Source organism: Marmota flaviventris, chromosome 2 (assembly GCF_047511675.1).
Source record: "Marmota flaviventris isolate mMarFla1 chromosome 2, mMarFla1.hap1, whole genome shotgun sequence".
NCBI lineage: Eukaryota > Metazoa > Chordata > Mammalia > Rodentia > Sciuridae > Marmota > Marmota flaviventris.
In genome coordinates, this window is record NC_092499.1 from 172,644,901 (window position 1) to 172,659,935 (window position 15,035).

Consider the following 15,035-nt stretch of genomic DNA (forward strand, 5'->3'; position numbering starts at 1 on the left):
TTTCTCAACCATCCATTTTCCTCACACTCAGTTGCTCCATCCATGACCTCTCCTCTGAGTAAATGCAGCAACTCCAGCCTGTACAGTTTTTCTTTCTTCCCCTATTTCTTTCCCCTTTCCCTCAGCACTTTATTACCTAGTTTGGCTAAGCCTCTCCCACCCAGAAAGATTTCAGAGAGAAGAGAATTGGAGCTGGCAACTCGAGAACTCTCTTTGACCAGAGTGGGAAGCTCATTAATAATTTTTATTCTGTCTGACTAAGGAATCTCCACTTCCCTGCTTCTTGCCAGCTTTGTCAGCCAAAATGGGGACATAACATTGCCTCCAATTACGCAAAATCCTTAGCCCTAAAAATCCTACCCACCCTCAGATTTCTCTGAGCTCACCCCCTGGTTTAGCCTATGAACTCCAGTGTTAATCCTACTCATTCAAGGCAATGTCCCTCTGCTCCCCTCTTGTAACAGCTGTGAGGGGTTAATGACCTGCCCATGTCCCTTCTGCCCACCTGAATTAACTGGCAGGTGCAGTTCTTGGAACTCTGATACTTCCTACCCAAGTCTTGAAGCTCTCTTCTTTTCACCCTCAGGAAAACTGTCCATCAGTGAAGGTATAGGAATCATTCAGTGGCTGAATGTCCCAGGCTCCCTGTGCTGTAGTGGACAATCAGGAGGCAGGTTCCACATAGTTTCTCAGGCAGAGTGCGCCTCGGGTAGAGTGAGCCCCAGGTAGCCACAGCATTCCCTGCTCATTAGCACATCATGCGTTGGTTTTTCTCCCTTCTCTGCCTCACTTTCCCTGTACCTTCCTTCTGCTTCCCAGGATCAACTCCTAGTAAATTACCTGCACTCAAATCTTTGTCTTGGAGTCTCAGTGGGTAACCTGAATGAACTAAGACAATTCCCTGTAGCACTTTGTTATATTGTCCTCATTGTCTCCCTGGGAACTTCATGGCCATCCCCAGGTAAAACCCTTACTCTGCTGTGGGTAGTGTGTTACTCAGCTTTGTGATGTTGTGATCAAAATACCTGACAAGAATAACTTAGAGGAAAAGTTTATTTGGGCCCACAATTTCAGAGATTTCATCCATGGTCAGTCAACTCCATTGTTCTGGGTCTGAGATGGGGCAGCACATTAGAGCAGGAGGGCATGACAGAGGAAAGCTGCTCATCTTATGGCGGGTGGAAAGGAGAGAGGGAAAGGGAGAGGAAGAGAGGGAGAGAGTAGAGGGGGAGAAAGAGAGAGAAAAAAGTAGGGGAGCCGAAGTCCAAGAGTATGTCCCCAGTAAGCTACTTCCTTCAGCCCTGCCCCACCCGCCTACAATTATCAGTCAGTAGTCCATCCAAATTATTAATCCATCAAATGGATTAATCCACTGATTAATTAATTAATTAATTAATTTCATAATCTAATAATTCCTGCTTTACCTTACACATGAACTTTTTAGGTGACATTAAAGATGCAAACCATAAGAGATAATCAGGAATTCAATTTATTAAAATGACACTTATGGGTTTCCAGATTGTGTGCAATCAGCTCAGTCATAACTGTATCTTAGAGGGTTCCAGGAAAGCACTTTTGAACAGAAGGTCCCCAGGGTCATTTGCCCCATAAAAAAGGAGGATGGGCTTAGTCCAGGAAGGGTAAAGCCTTTAGCTGAAGGTGATATATCTGCTACAAGTCTTCAAAAGACTCTGTCAGGGCATGTAACCTGTCATTCTTACTCCTAATAACAGAACCTCTCCTGCCTCCACATCTGGAGGTTGTCCTCACCATCCACAACACCCACCAGCTGGCAGCCCCTCCCTTTGAGGACAGCAGAAAGCTGGGTCTCCTGTTTTTGATCTTATATGGGTAGATAGATGTTGTCAGAAGGGCAGAAGAATGGGGTTAATTCCATATAAAATAGGAAGGATAGAACTCCAGTTTCCAGATCATCTATCCAGGAATTTTACATTGGCAGCCCAGTGGACTATATTCAGTCTGTGATATGTTCTCCTTGGCCAACAGACGGTTTTTGTTTTGTTTTAACTAGCCCAACGGAGTAATTAACAAAGTTTGCAAATTCCAGATTCTCTTGAAAAACAGAAAGATCTGGTGAAGTGGAGTCCAGATTTTGACCTGTCAATCACAATGGGGAACCCCTTAGACCTTCAGTCTCCTACCACAGCTTGCAGCTCTAAATCTGTATACTCAGATTTTCCCAACGACTGGGCCTTGAATTCGCAGCTCTAATGTTTAACCCTAAAAATTCTAAGGATGAGCAAAAGTTGTCTAAAGCCCAAGTCTGCTGAAGGCAAAGTGGCCAGAGCCTACCGACCGTAGTCTGAGAGGCCTGATTGGAATTGACCGAATAGCCGAAGAATCTGACAGTGATGGTGATGGTAGATTTAGGGTAAGGACCTGAAGGTTGGATCTTTTTGCAGGGCCAGTTGCCCTCATTCCCAGCTTCCTCCCCGGGGTGGGGATGGGAGGCCTTCCTCCTCCATCACCACTGCATAAGGTCCGTGTTGCCTCTGCAAAGATGAGGTTGCAACTGGGTTTGCAGTAGGTGCAGATGCTAGCACTGGGCACCTGCAGAAAACAGGGCGCTCTGCCTGTGTACAGGCGATTCGGGTGCGGGGGTGGGGGTGGGGGGCTCTAGCAGGGTGCAGAGGACAGGAGCCGCGCAACTGACAATAGTGCTCATCTGCGGAATCGCACCACTGACACCTAGCTACTGAGGTCCTATTCACACCCGGGTGCCAAGGAGTAGAAAACCCCCAGTGAAGGGAGGCCCCTACAACCTGTGACCCCAGCCAGAGAGGTCCTGCACCCAGAGCACACTAGTCCCAGCGCGCGGCGGGGCGCGGGAGCAGATCGCCCACTGTCTGCCTAGGGTTGAAGGCAGGCCGGGGCACCCTAGGGCGGAGTCGAGGGCGGGACGCGCAGGGCCGGGTCCGAGGTGTTAGGATGAGTGGAGGAGGCGGAGCTCCGACTCTGTCGGGGAGACACCGCCACGCGCAGAAGAGCACTGAGCGAGGGGTCTAAATAGGGACAACACACACTCGCCTCGGCAAGTGCTAGTCCGGGTCCCCAAGGCGGGAACCAGAGACCCGACCCGCGTCCACTCACCCTAAGACCCGCGTTCGGCCTCCAGGACATCAGAGTGCCCCAGGAGAAGAGGTGCAGAGGTAGGTAAACGATCAGATCCGCGCAGTTGGAAGACGGGTTGTGTGTTCATGCCGCCCGGACAAGGGGCTCCGACGCCCGCTTTCTTTCTCAGGGCTACGCGGGCTCCTTAGCCTCTTGCCACTCCCGGGATGTGGCGATCTGTCCCCAAGCTAGCAGCGATTTGATTCGGGGAAATGCCCTCTGGGTCCTCCAGGTTGGCAGGAGACCGTAGGCTGGGATTGGGGGCTGCGGGCGCGGGCGAGCGCCAAATTGCAGGGGGAGGTCTCCTGCAGAAAGGTGAGCAGAAAAGAGCCAACCTCTCTGATAAAATTCTCTCGCCCCCTCATCGTCCCCTCGCCAACCCCAACCCCCAGCCCTAGTTTTCCGCGGTCCCGAAGCCCCCCGGCTTTGTTTCTCAAACAAGAATTTTTTAGTTGATTCCTGCCCGGGGCGGGGCGGAGTCTTCGGACACCGCGTGGCAGCGTTGGGGAAGGGAGGAGGTGCTGGAACGGGATGATCACCCGCGAGGGGTACGTCCCTCGAAAATGCGACGGGGACAGGGACTTGTCCCCGCTCGGGGCATGCGCCTCTTCCTTGGGCCTGGAGGCTGGAGCGTAGAAACCCGGCAGGAGAAGAGCTGGGGGTCCTGCTTCTCTGTCCGCAGCTGAACCGAGTCTTCAGGGATTGGAATTCCGTGTGAAAGGCAAACCCAGGAAGGTCACCCCGGCTGCAGACGCCTCTGTGAGTTGAACCTCACCTGTCGGAGGTTTCTACACCTCAGTCTCGCAGCAGGCGGGAGCTCTATAGGTTATAGTATTCCTGCCACAACTACGACTCTTGTCCTTGCCAGAGTGGCAGTTCCTGACCCTTGCTCCCGTCCCGCCTTCCCAGGGGCAGACAAATTTCCCTGACCCATTTTATTGCTTCTTGCTACCAGCATCCATTGGCCCCCACACTTGGAGAGGTTTCCAGGTGTGCTGAGAGGTCTGGGAGGAAAGCGGTTCACCTCTAGTAAGACAGCTCCCTTTCTGCGGACACTAGGGTCCTGGTTCTTTTCCCAGACACTCAGCAACAACTTGTGCCCTGTGCTCCTCTATCTCCTGAGAGCTGATGCTTCAGAGATTTTATTTCCTCTCAGAGGCTCCTTCATTGGACTTTTTCCAGTGAAAGGCAGACAGTTCACCTTGAGCCCTCTGGGGTCTTAGGTGACCTTCTACCCCCTCCTCCCCCGACCTTCACCCTTGGGGGCTATTTTCAGTTAAGTCTTGGGGCAGCCATCCTTTTCCGAGGACAAAGACCTTCAGGACAGGGTGTGGTGCCTTCTACTCAGGGTGACTCTGGGGTGGGGAACTGGAAACCTGGTGAAGGCAGGAGGGAGCAGACCCAAAGTAGTGGGACTAAGGTGGGGAGACAGAGAATTCCTTCTAGAGCTGGTTCCCAAGGATCAGGGGAATTTCCTCTTCCCCACCTACAGCATCTAGGTGGGGATCCTCATTTATTCATTCATTCAACAAATTCCTATCCAGCTCCCCAACCGTACCCCCTGCCTATGCAGGATCTGGACTGGATAGCAGGAGTTTGTTTAGGGAAAGTTAGGGCTCTGAGAGCATGAATCACTGGTCCAGGATGACTCAGCCTATCCATATGAAAATGGTTTTGGTGATTTCCAAGTCCCTGGTTTGGCTAGACCAGAGGGCTCTGTGCCCTACTTTGGAAGAAAGACCCTATTCCTGGCCAATAGATGGTACAACATTGTGGATAACATAGAAGCCTGGGCAATTGCCTTGAGAAACTTCCAGAAGACCTGTGGGAGCTGATGAAGGGGTGGGTGGATAAATTAGACATCAAACCAGCACTGACCCCTGGGAAAAGGACAAAAGTGCACATTTTTCTTGGGTGTCTCTGGCAAGTCCAATCCACCTTGCATTCAGTCCTTTCTGATAGCTGCAGAGGTGGTAGAGGGCATCCCAGCTTCCAGATCTCATGCCTTCTCTCCCCTGCACCATGAGTAGTTCTGTCTACAGGTAGGCAGTGGGTTTGGTGGGTGTGTACCTGGGGAACTCTGGAGGAATGCTACCAGATATTCTTCATTCTCCTGTGATCCATTGGTTGTGTCTCCTTCCAGAAACAAGATGGTGTATCACCTCTGCCCAAGGATGTGAGCAGGGTACTAGGCTCAATCACATCTTCTGTGACAGCAGAAGATCTGGACCCCCCAGCTCAGAGTGCTGTATTCCCTACACTTCCCTCATACCGCTCCATCTGCAGGCATCACCATGGCAGTGCAGAACAGAAACACTAGTTTTGCTTCCAACTTTAGTCTACCCCAAGACCATGCCTCCTCCCTCCACTTCAACTTCAGTTATGGTGATTATGACCTCCCTCTGGATGAAGATGAGGACATGACCAAGACCCGGACCTTCTTTGCAGCCAAGATCGTCATTGGAGTGGCACTGGCAGGCATCATGCTAGTCTGTGGCATTGGCAACTTTGTCTTCATTGCTGCCCTTGCCCGCTACAAGAAGCTGCGCAACCTCACCAACCTGCTCATTGCTAACCTGGCCATCTCCGACTTCCTGGTGGCCATTGTCTGTTGCCCCTTTGAGATGGACTATTATGTGGTACGTCAGCTCTCCTGGGAACATGGCCATGTGCTGTGTGCTTCTGTCAACTACCTGCGTACTGTCTCCCTCTACGTCTCCACCAATGCCCTGCTGGCCATCGCTATTGACAGGTGAGGCCCTTGGCAGGGGTATAAGACAGAAGCCAGCTAGGCTGCCATTTTTCTCACTTCAAATTAGACAGGCTTGGCACTACTCCAGATTTGAATGTTCATTGATCTTTTAAGGGGCAAGAGGAGCTTTTGTTTCTTTAGCAGTGTTCTGTTCCCCCAAATGTGAGCAAATATGAGGCTCCTAAGTCCCCCAGTTCTGACCATGCTCTCTGAATCTGCTTTAGATGCAAGCATATCACATTAATGACAGCCTATGGCATCAAATACAAAGTCAAAAGCAGAAAATTCAGACAGCTGTTACTTAGAAGCCAAGGGAGGGTTAACTAAGGAAGTTTGCAGTCAAGACAATACGCACCAAGTTTTTCCTGTAGCCAGATTGAACATTTCCATCACTTAGAAAATGCCTGCGACCCACAATAAAAAATTAAAAATAAAAAAAAAAAAAATGCCTGTGCCCTAACCAGTCAACTCCCCCAACCCTTAAGCAACCAGTGATCTGATTGTTATCATCATAATTTAATTCTGCCTAGGCTTTAACTTCCTAAGAAAAGAATCATCACTTGTTTTAGTGATTTTGTTGCAGAGCTGATTTTAAAATGAGATAGCAGGATTTGTTTGCAGAAAAGAAAGACATGCTTGCTTTTGTTCTTTTGCATATATCCAAGTGTGCTCATTTGCATGCATTTGCATGAGATGTTCCAGAAGTCCTTGCTCTATTGTAAATGTATAAGGTAAAATTTATCACATCTAGTGACAAATCTTATACATGTACAATTTATGTGAACAGTTGCAGCCCAGTATCAGATCACCAGTGGCTCTGTTTGAGAGAGACAGTTGATGTCTTGTCTTCTTGCTTACCATTCACCTTCTGAGCTATGCTGAAACTCATTTTGATTAAGGTGCTGGATCATCTTTTTTCCCTTTTGTCTCCTTTCAACTCTTCAATTTTTCCCATGTTCTCAGTGCTGTTTATAGGTTTGCTGTCCTTTGTAATCAACCAGTTTATTATTCTTCATTTATGGTGTAATAAAATACACATACAGGTACAAGATGCATCTTCCTTTTATAGAATATCTGAAGGAAAAACAATTTTATTACAACTCTGAGGTTCTCCAGGCCTGAAACCAGCCTTTGTGGAGTGGGCACTTACCAACCAACTTCACAAAACTCCCCAGGGAAAATGGCAGAAGGTAACATCTGATGCAATGATTCAGAGTCAGATTCCTGGGTCCCACTCCAGTCTCCTGGATGGGAATCCCTCACACTGGGTTCCAGGAATCTGAATTTTTATTCACTATCTTAAGTGATTTTTATTCTTACTAAATGATAGTGATCACTATTCTCATCTCTTGTCCCATTGTAACCTTGTCTTCATGATGTTGATTTTGTTTTTTAAATTTTTTATTTGTTCTGATTAGTTACACATGACAGCAGAATATTTTGCACTTTGATATATCATTCATAAGTGGGATATAATTTCTCGTTTTTCTGATTGTACATGTTGTAGAATCACATTGGTCATGCAGTCATATATGTACATAAGGTAATGAGGTCTGTTTCATTCTACTATCCTTCCTACCCTCATACCCCCTCCTCTCCTTTCACTGCCCTCTATCTAAAGTAACTCTATTCTTCCCTAGCCACCCCCACCTTATTGTGAATCAGCATCTGCATATCAGAGAAAACATTCAGCCTTTGGTTTTTTGGGATTGACTTATTTTGCTTAGCATTATATTCTCCAGCTCCATCCATTTACCAACAAATGCCATAATTTTATTCTTTTTTAAGGCTGAGTGATATTCCATCATATATATCACATTTTCTTTATCCATTCATCTATTGAAGGGCACCTAGATTGGTTCCATAGTTTAGCTATTGTGAGTTGAGCTGCTATAAACATTGATGTGACTGTGTCACTGTAATATGCTATTTGTAACACTGGAGTTTCTTGGGACATGATCACCCTGTTACAACAGACAAGGGAAAAGTTCTTTCCCATCCCAAACCAACTCTTCCCCAGGCAGCTGCCAGCTCCATCAGCAGTGTCATCACTTTCCTGGTCCCCAATCAGGAAAGTTACCAACACCCTTTGCCCTTCTCCCCCCTCAATTCCTACCCACTCCACCCTTTGTGTTCAGGCCTACACCAACTCCTGGCAGTTCTCCCTCTACCCTCATTCCTTATCAAGTTATGACTGGTCCATGATGATGCTCTTCTGACTTGTCTTTTGCCCCCAGAGGCTCTTGGCTCTGCCCTGAAATCCATACTCATCCGTATGAAGCACCAGAATATCACTATTGAGGGATCTTCCTAAGACATTTCATTGCTAATAAGACCTCTAGAAATTCCAGTGTCTTTAGGATACACGCCAAATCCTGAGTCTAGCATAACAGGGCATTTATGATCTGATGCCAATCTGTCTTTCCAAACTCAGGCTGTGTATGAAGATACAGATGGTCTTATCCAAAAGATAATGTATTTTAAGCACAATAATTAGGTCTGCAATGTTTCTGTCTCCACAGAGCCTTATACCTGTGTCTTAATTTGGGTTGTTTTCACTCTGAGATAAGGATACTTGTGCATGTAGCACCAGGAAGAACCTAAAGGAAGGTGGAAAGTGAAATAGGGAAGGAAAACAGTCAATACAGGATACATTGTTGAACAAGTTTCTACTATGGGTAACTAGAGCTTATCCCTGCTGAGAAACCCTTACAGCCAGTAGATCACAACTCAGACATCTCCCAGGAGTGGGCAGTGAGAGGGAGCTGGGATATTTGTACACCATTATGCATAAGGCCTTGCTGAGGACTGCTCTAGGGATGCTGTTCAGGGAGCCAAGAGGAATCTGGAAGCCTGAGAAAGCCTTTAGACAAAGAAATGCAGGTGTATTGGCAGGTACAAATGAACAGGTATGCACTGACATGATAACAGCAAAGGGATATGAATGGGGCACTGACTGTATCTGCTCCAACCTGGTAGGTGCACAGTGGGTTGCTGGGCCCTGCTGTATGTCCAGACTATGGATATGGAAACACAATGTAGAAAAGACACAGTCCTTGACCTCAGGGAGCTTTTCTTCCACACAAGAACTAGCATTTATGAGACATAAAAGAATAATCGAGAGATTCTGATACATAAATGCTAGGTTTTTTTTTTTTAAGGAAAAGTTCTCTGAAAGGCTTACTCTTTTTTATATGAATTATAATTATACATAATAGTGAGATTCACTGTGGCCTATTTGTACATGCACATAACATAATTTGGTGAATCTCATTCCCCAGTGAGTTTATACTTACACTTCCTGATAGAGGAACCAGCCGGACAGGGAGGCTTTTCCATTGGGTGTGTACAAGAGGAGCAGTTGAGATACATCTGGCATGAACAGGGGAACTCATAGCTAGGCTTTTGGGGTCCCATAAGGCTCAAAGATATAAAGGCAGCATGTGGAAATTCAAGCCTCAAAATACAAAAGCTTAATAAATACCACCCCTCTGAGCCATCAGGGTCTAGACCAATTGAAAAATAAGGTAAATGATAAGAAAGATGAATAGAAAGCTCTCATCTTTGCCCTGATGATACTGATTTTGGAAAACAGGGTTGTATCTGGGAGCTTGGGGGATACTTCAACCGCAACCCCAGAATTAGAGAGACCTACATACCCTGGGAGAAGTACACATCTCTCTGTTGGTACTTTCATTTGCCTCTAGGACAAATATGCCTGTTCTACTATGTAGAAATATCATAAGGGCCACCTGGTGCCATTTGTGTATGCTGCAGCTAGAGAATAGCCAGGTCTATGCAGAAGAGGTGCTATTTCAAGTCACAGAGACTTGAAGAAAACCACTGATCTTAAGAAACACTTCCAAGCAGATAGATGGCAACAAACACCTTGCAGATGTCTCTTGCCAATGAGTGAACTGTGGGAAATGATCAATGTAAGTAAAGTACTATAGCTTCCAACATGCATTATGTATGTTCACTTTCTTGAAACCTAAAAAAAAAAATCCTGAGAGATTGTCAATAAAGTTATTATGATCCCCATTTTATAGATGATGAAACTAATTCTCAGGAGTATAAATGATTTATCCAAGTTCACAGCTTGGAGCCAGACCTTCTGAATAACCTACAGGCTAGTAGTGTTCCTTTCTTTTCTATTCGAATTTTGAAACATCCCATAGAATGAGGAAAGTGTTACAAATGATAAAAAACTTGAATTTAAAAGACAACAACAGAATAAGCAGGAATGTGGGGAAATTTCATTTGGCATTGGTTATTGAGATACTGTCCATGATAGAACCAGAAAGCTATTAAGTTCTGAATTTGTCTTGCTTTTCCTAAGGACTTTGGATTAAGTTGTGGTAGGCAGAATAATTCCTCCCCCACCCCCCGCCAAAAGATAACTACATCCTGTTTCCCAGAACCATGAGCATATTACATTACATGCCAAAAGGGAATTAAAGTGGCAGATGGGCTTAAGGTTGCTAATCAGCTGATCTTAAAATAGGGGAATTTTACTAGATAATCTAGGTGGGGCCAATGTAATCACAAAGGTTCTTAATTGTGGAAGGAGGCAGAGAGTTAATGTCAGAGTAATACAAAATGAGACAAACTCAGCTTGCCATTGCTGGCTTTGAACAGGGAAGGGTCATGGGTCAAAAACTATAGGCAGCCCTGGAAAGGAAATACACACACACACACACACACCAGTCTTCTGACCTCTAAAAACTGTAAGATAATCAATTGTGTCACTTCAAGCCACTATATCTGTGGGCATTTGTTATAGCAGCAACAAAAAACTAATTCTTTCCCAGTCATTACAAAGAAACAGTGATTGTGAGATGTCCCTGCTCCAGGTGAGGGTGAGCCAGCCCATTTGCCCCTCTCTTCAGTCCCGTGAGGCTTGTCCACTCGGAACAGTCATACAGGTTCACATGGCAAGGCCAGATCAAATGACGTGCGGAGAACTCCAGCAACAGCCATGCATATTAGTACATCCAGGTTGTGATGGATCCAGCTTCATCCTGGATATTCAGAAAGCCACAAACTTGGGGGTAGCCATGCTCTCATGGGTTCCGCTAGTGAAACTCAATGGGTTAGAGCCAACAATGAACAAGGAGCAGGCAAGAGAAGGTGAAGCAAACTTGTAGCAGAAATACTGTCAGGGACGGAAAGTAGTAACATGGAAGGAAACCTCCATAGTCAAATCAGACACTTGGAAAGGTGATCAAAGGGTCTGGTTTACAAAGGTTTGGATCCAGTTTTCTACGTGTTTATTTCCATGTCTGATTTCTTTCTTTTCTGACCCTTCTGACGTTTATCTTTCTCCATTGTCTTCTACCACTCAATCCTGCACAGAAGTGATTCCAGGGCACCCAAATATCTAAATAGATTGTCATTCGTTCTCTCTCTCTGGAGAGAAGATATTCAATCTGCACAGCTGAGCTCACTTTCTACAAAAGGTTCCGACTTCTTTCCTGGGCAATGTGGTTCATCAGAAAGAGCAGGGATCAAGATATTATGGTAGCTTCATATACCTTCCCATTTGAACATGAGGTGACCCAGGGAGGTGAGTGTAAAAGCTTTTGTACCAGGGGCCTGAATTCCAGTACTTGCATGATTCTAGCTTGAGCAAGACATTTACTTCTCATCAGGGTTCTTAGTTTCATCACAAACCCATCCCTACTCTCCTGCTTCTGTAATGCAGAGTAATACCTGGTGGTGGGGGCTGGAGGAGAAGGAAAAAGTTCTTGTCCGTTACCTGAGAAAGGCCTGACCTCTCTTGGAGGTGCCCAGCCCTTCTTCATCTCTAAACCATGAGTTATTTAGAATGAAGAGCTTTGAGAGCATTGTATTCTTGGGCAGAATGGCTTGAAACCCAAGGTAGAATAATAGGAGCATTAATAATAATAGACCACATGTATTTATTGAACACCTACAACACAGGCTACAAATATTATCATATTTAACCTTCACAGCTACCAGCAAAGCAGGTATCATTTGATTCCAGGTTGCATTTGAGGAAATGAACCTCAGAGAGATTGGGTAATTTGGGTCTGGAAAGCCAGAATTTATTCAACATATTTGACCTAAAACCTGTGCTGTTTCCACTAAACCATGCCACTATTCCAAGTGCAAAATGATGTTGCTGACATGAGATGAAGCTGGTTAAATTTGGGTAATGAGTACATGGGAATTCACTGTGTTCGGAATTAGTGAAAAAACGATCATTTTCCAAGCTGTAACATATTATGATTGTTTGCTGTCTTTCCTCACCAGATATCTTGCCATCGTTCACCCCTTGAAACCACGAATGAATTATCAAACCGCCTCCTTCCTGATTGCTTTGGTCTGGTTGGTTTCCATCCTCATTGCCATCCCATCAGCCTACTTTGCAACCGAAACCGTCCTCTTTATTGTCAAAAACCAGGAAAAGATCTTCTGTGGCCAGATCTGGCCAGTGGATCAGCAGCTCTATTATAGGTCCTACTTTCTGTTTATCTTTGGCCTCGAGTTCGTAGGGCCTGTGGTCACCATGACCCTGTGCTATGCCAGGATCTCCCAGGAGCTCTGGTTCAAGGCAGTCCCTGGGTTCCAGACAGAGCAGATCCGTAAGCGACTGCGCTGCCGCCGGAAGACAGTCCTGGTGCTCATGTGCATCCTTACAGCCTACGTGCTGTGCTGGGCACCCTTCTATGGCTTCACCATTGTGCGCGACTTCTTCCCCACTGTGTTTGTGAAAGAGAAGCACTACCTCACCGCCTTCTACGTCGTCGAGTGCATCGCCATGAGCAACAGCATGATTAACACTGTGTGCTTCGTGACGGTCAAGAACAACACCATGAAGTACTTCAAGAAGATGATGCTACTCCACTGGCAACCCTCTCACCATGGGAGCAAGTCCAGTGCTGAACTTGACTTCAAAACCAGTGGGGTGCCTGCCACTGAAGAGGTGGATTGTATCAGGCTGAAGTGACGTGGTAGCGTTACACAACTGAAAACCCAAATCCAGTACTCAGAGCATCATCAATCAAATTCACAGCCTGAATGGAAAAGAACAATCATATTCATGCCTCCTGTCTTTACAGAGCTAGATGCTTCAAAGTCATAACAAATAATGAGGCTGGACACAAACCACAACCCAGACATTTACTGATATCTGCTGATATCATTAGCCTGCTGAGTACACCATCACAACCATAAGAGCAGACACAAGTAGCAGCAACTGACATGGACTGAATATCTACTGCGAGCAAGCCACACCAATGAGATTAGACAGAGACAACAGGATTGTCCTACCTACTGTGTACAAAGACATTTAAAAAATCAAAATGGCAGAAGTTATCTGAGTCGACAAACTACATCTAGACATATAGATGGCTAGGAAGAGACCACCAATGGAGTCAATGGCATCTGGACTCTCCCTCCATGATCCCTCATTCTGTATCTTATCTGAACAGGAATGCTCAAAGCTATAGAATAATAAGGCATTTAGACATAATTAAAATGTAAGGATAAGCCCATCAGTATGGAGTCTATAGCCTCAACCTAGCTCCTACTATCTCCTGATATGTTCTCCAGGATTGTGGCTGCCAAAGAAGAATTTTTCTTGCAGTCCATCCAGCCTTATGGCCCTTCTACAATGGTGTAATGTCGAAGGAGAGAACTAAAAAAAGTCTTACTGATGGGGTTGGAATCTCATCACTCTATTGGGTGAAGATGGTCAATCCTGAGATGAGGAGTACATTCAGTTCCTTATACACTTCAGTGTAAAGGATTTCAGGGGCTCTGGGGCCCAAAAGAAAGAGCACCAAAAAAAAAAAAAAGAGTGAAGGTTGCCACTGGTAATAAACATAATCTGTGTGGCCATTTGGCTAAAACCCGAATATTTTTGGAACATACTCTCTTTTACAAAAGAAGCTCTGCTCAGAACCCAAAGACCAGACCAGAGTTCTAGGTCTCATGTGACCTACTGGTTTCCTGTGTGGATGTCTCATTTTGTTTTAATGATATGGAAATAATCAAAACTTCTGCCTTCCCTGCCACTGGGAGAGCCCATGTTCAGCATGTGAACATGATTTGAACTATACACATGAAAGGAATGAATAAGTAATATTGTACTGGTTGTTTGGAGGGAGTTGTTTAGAAACTCCATGCACTGTGGTTTATTATGGGGAAACACCTGCACCTTTTTATCTCTGTTCTTTGGACCAGTGACCCTTGAACTCTTTTCACAGAAACTCATCTCAAGTGGGGCAAAAAGGCATCCCTGCCTGTAATCCCAGCAGGTAGGGAGGCTGAGGCAGGAGGATCAAGGGCTCAAAGCTAGTGGCAAGGAGCTAAGCAACTTAGTGAGACCCTGTCTCTAAATAAAATACAAAAATAGGGCTGGGGGTGTGGCTCAGTGGTCAAGTGCCCCTGAGTTCAATCCCTGATACCCCCCCCCAAAAAAGGCACCCCTGTCCCAGGATATAATCAAGAAAATGTAGCCTCTCAGCATCGCTATGGTCTTAGAAGTGTTGACAGTCTTTTCAGCATGTTGTCCTCAGCACACCACAGTGCTGCATAAATAGCATTTCTGAATCCATTGTTATTACTATACAACTGTGGTGATCATATATATGTATCCTCATTTCTTCCTGACTCATACTGAAGCAGAGACTGTACAAATGGTACCTGGTTTGAGATTGAACCATCCATACTTGGTTGATTCCAAGTTTTCTGAGGAGAAGGAATTGTTTAGTTGCTTATTTCTTTTTTCCCATATTTTTGAATTGGTGCATTATAGTTGTATATAACAGTGGGATTTGTTGCTACATAGTCATACATGCACAGAATCTAACGATATATTTTGGCCAATTTCATTCCCCAGTATTTCCCCCTTTCCGCCCCTCCTCCCTCCCCTAGTCCTTTCCCTCTATTCTATTAATCTCCATTTGATTTTCATGAGACCTCCTACTTGCTTGTTTCTTAAAATTATTTGTTTGGTTTGTTTTCCTAACGACAAAGTGCCAATCAATTGTTTTCTATCACCACCCCGCAGACTTATCTTCAACCCAATCATTGTACATTTAAGAAAATGCAGTCTCACCATATCAAAATGGTTTATAAATTCTGATTTCACCAAGTTTCACAGTGCATTCCAAAGCCAAGC

The 15,035-nt window shown here is 45.5% G+C and overlaps 1 protein-coding gene across 1 annotated transcript; it reads left to right on the plus strand.

The window, feature by feature from the left end:
* The first annotated feature begins 5,426 nt into the window (after positions 1–5,426).
* Positions 5,427–12,857, plus strand: Prokr2 (prokineticin receptor 2). The gene is made up of 2 exons (XM_027922432.3): positions 5,427–5,884; positions 12,161–12,857. The coding sequence occupies exons 1-2, from the start codon at positions 5,427–5,429 to the stop codon at positions 12,855–12,857; spliced, it is 1,155 nt and encodes a 384-aa protein (XP_027778233.1).
* The last annotated feature ends 2,178 nt before the right edge of the window (positions 12,858–15,035 follow it).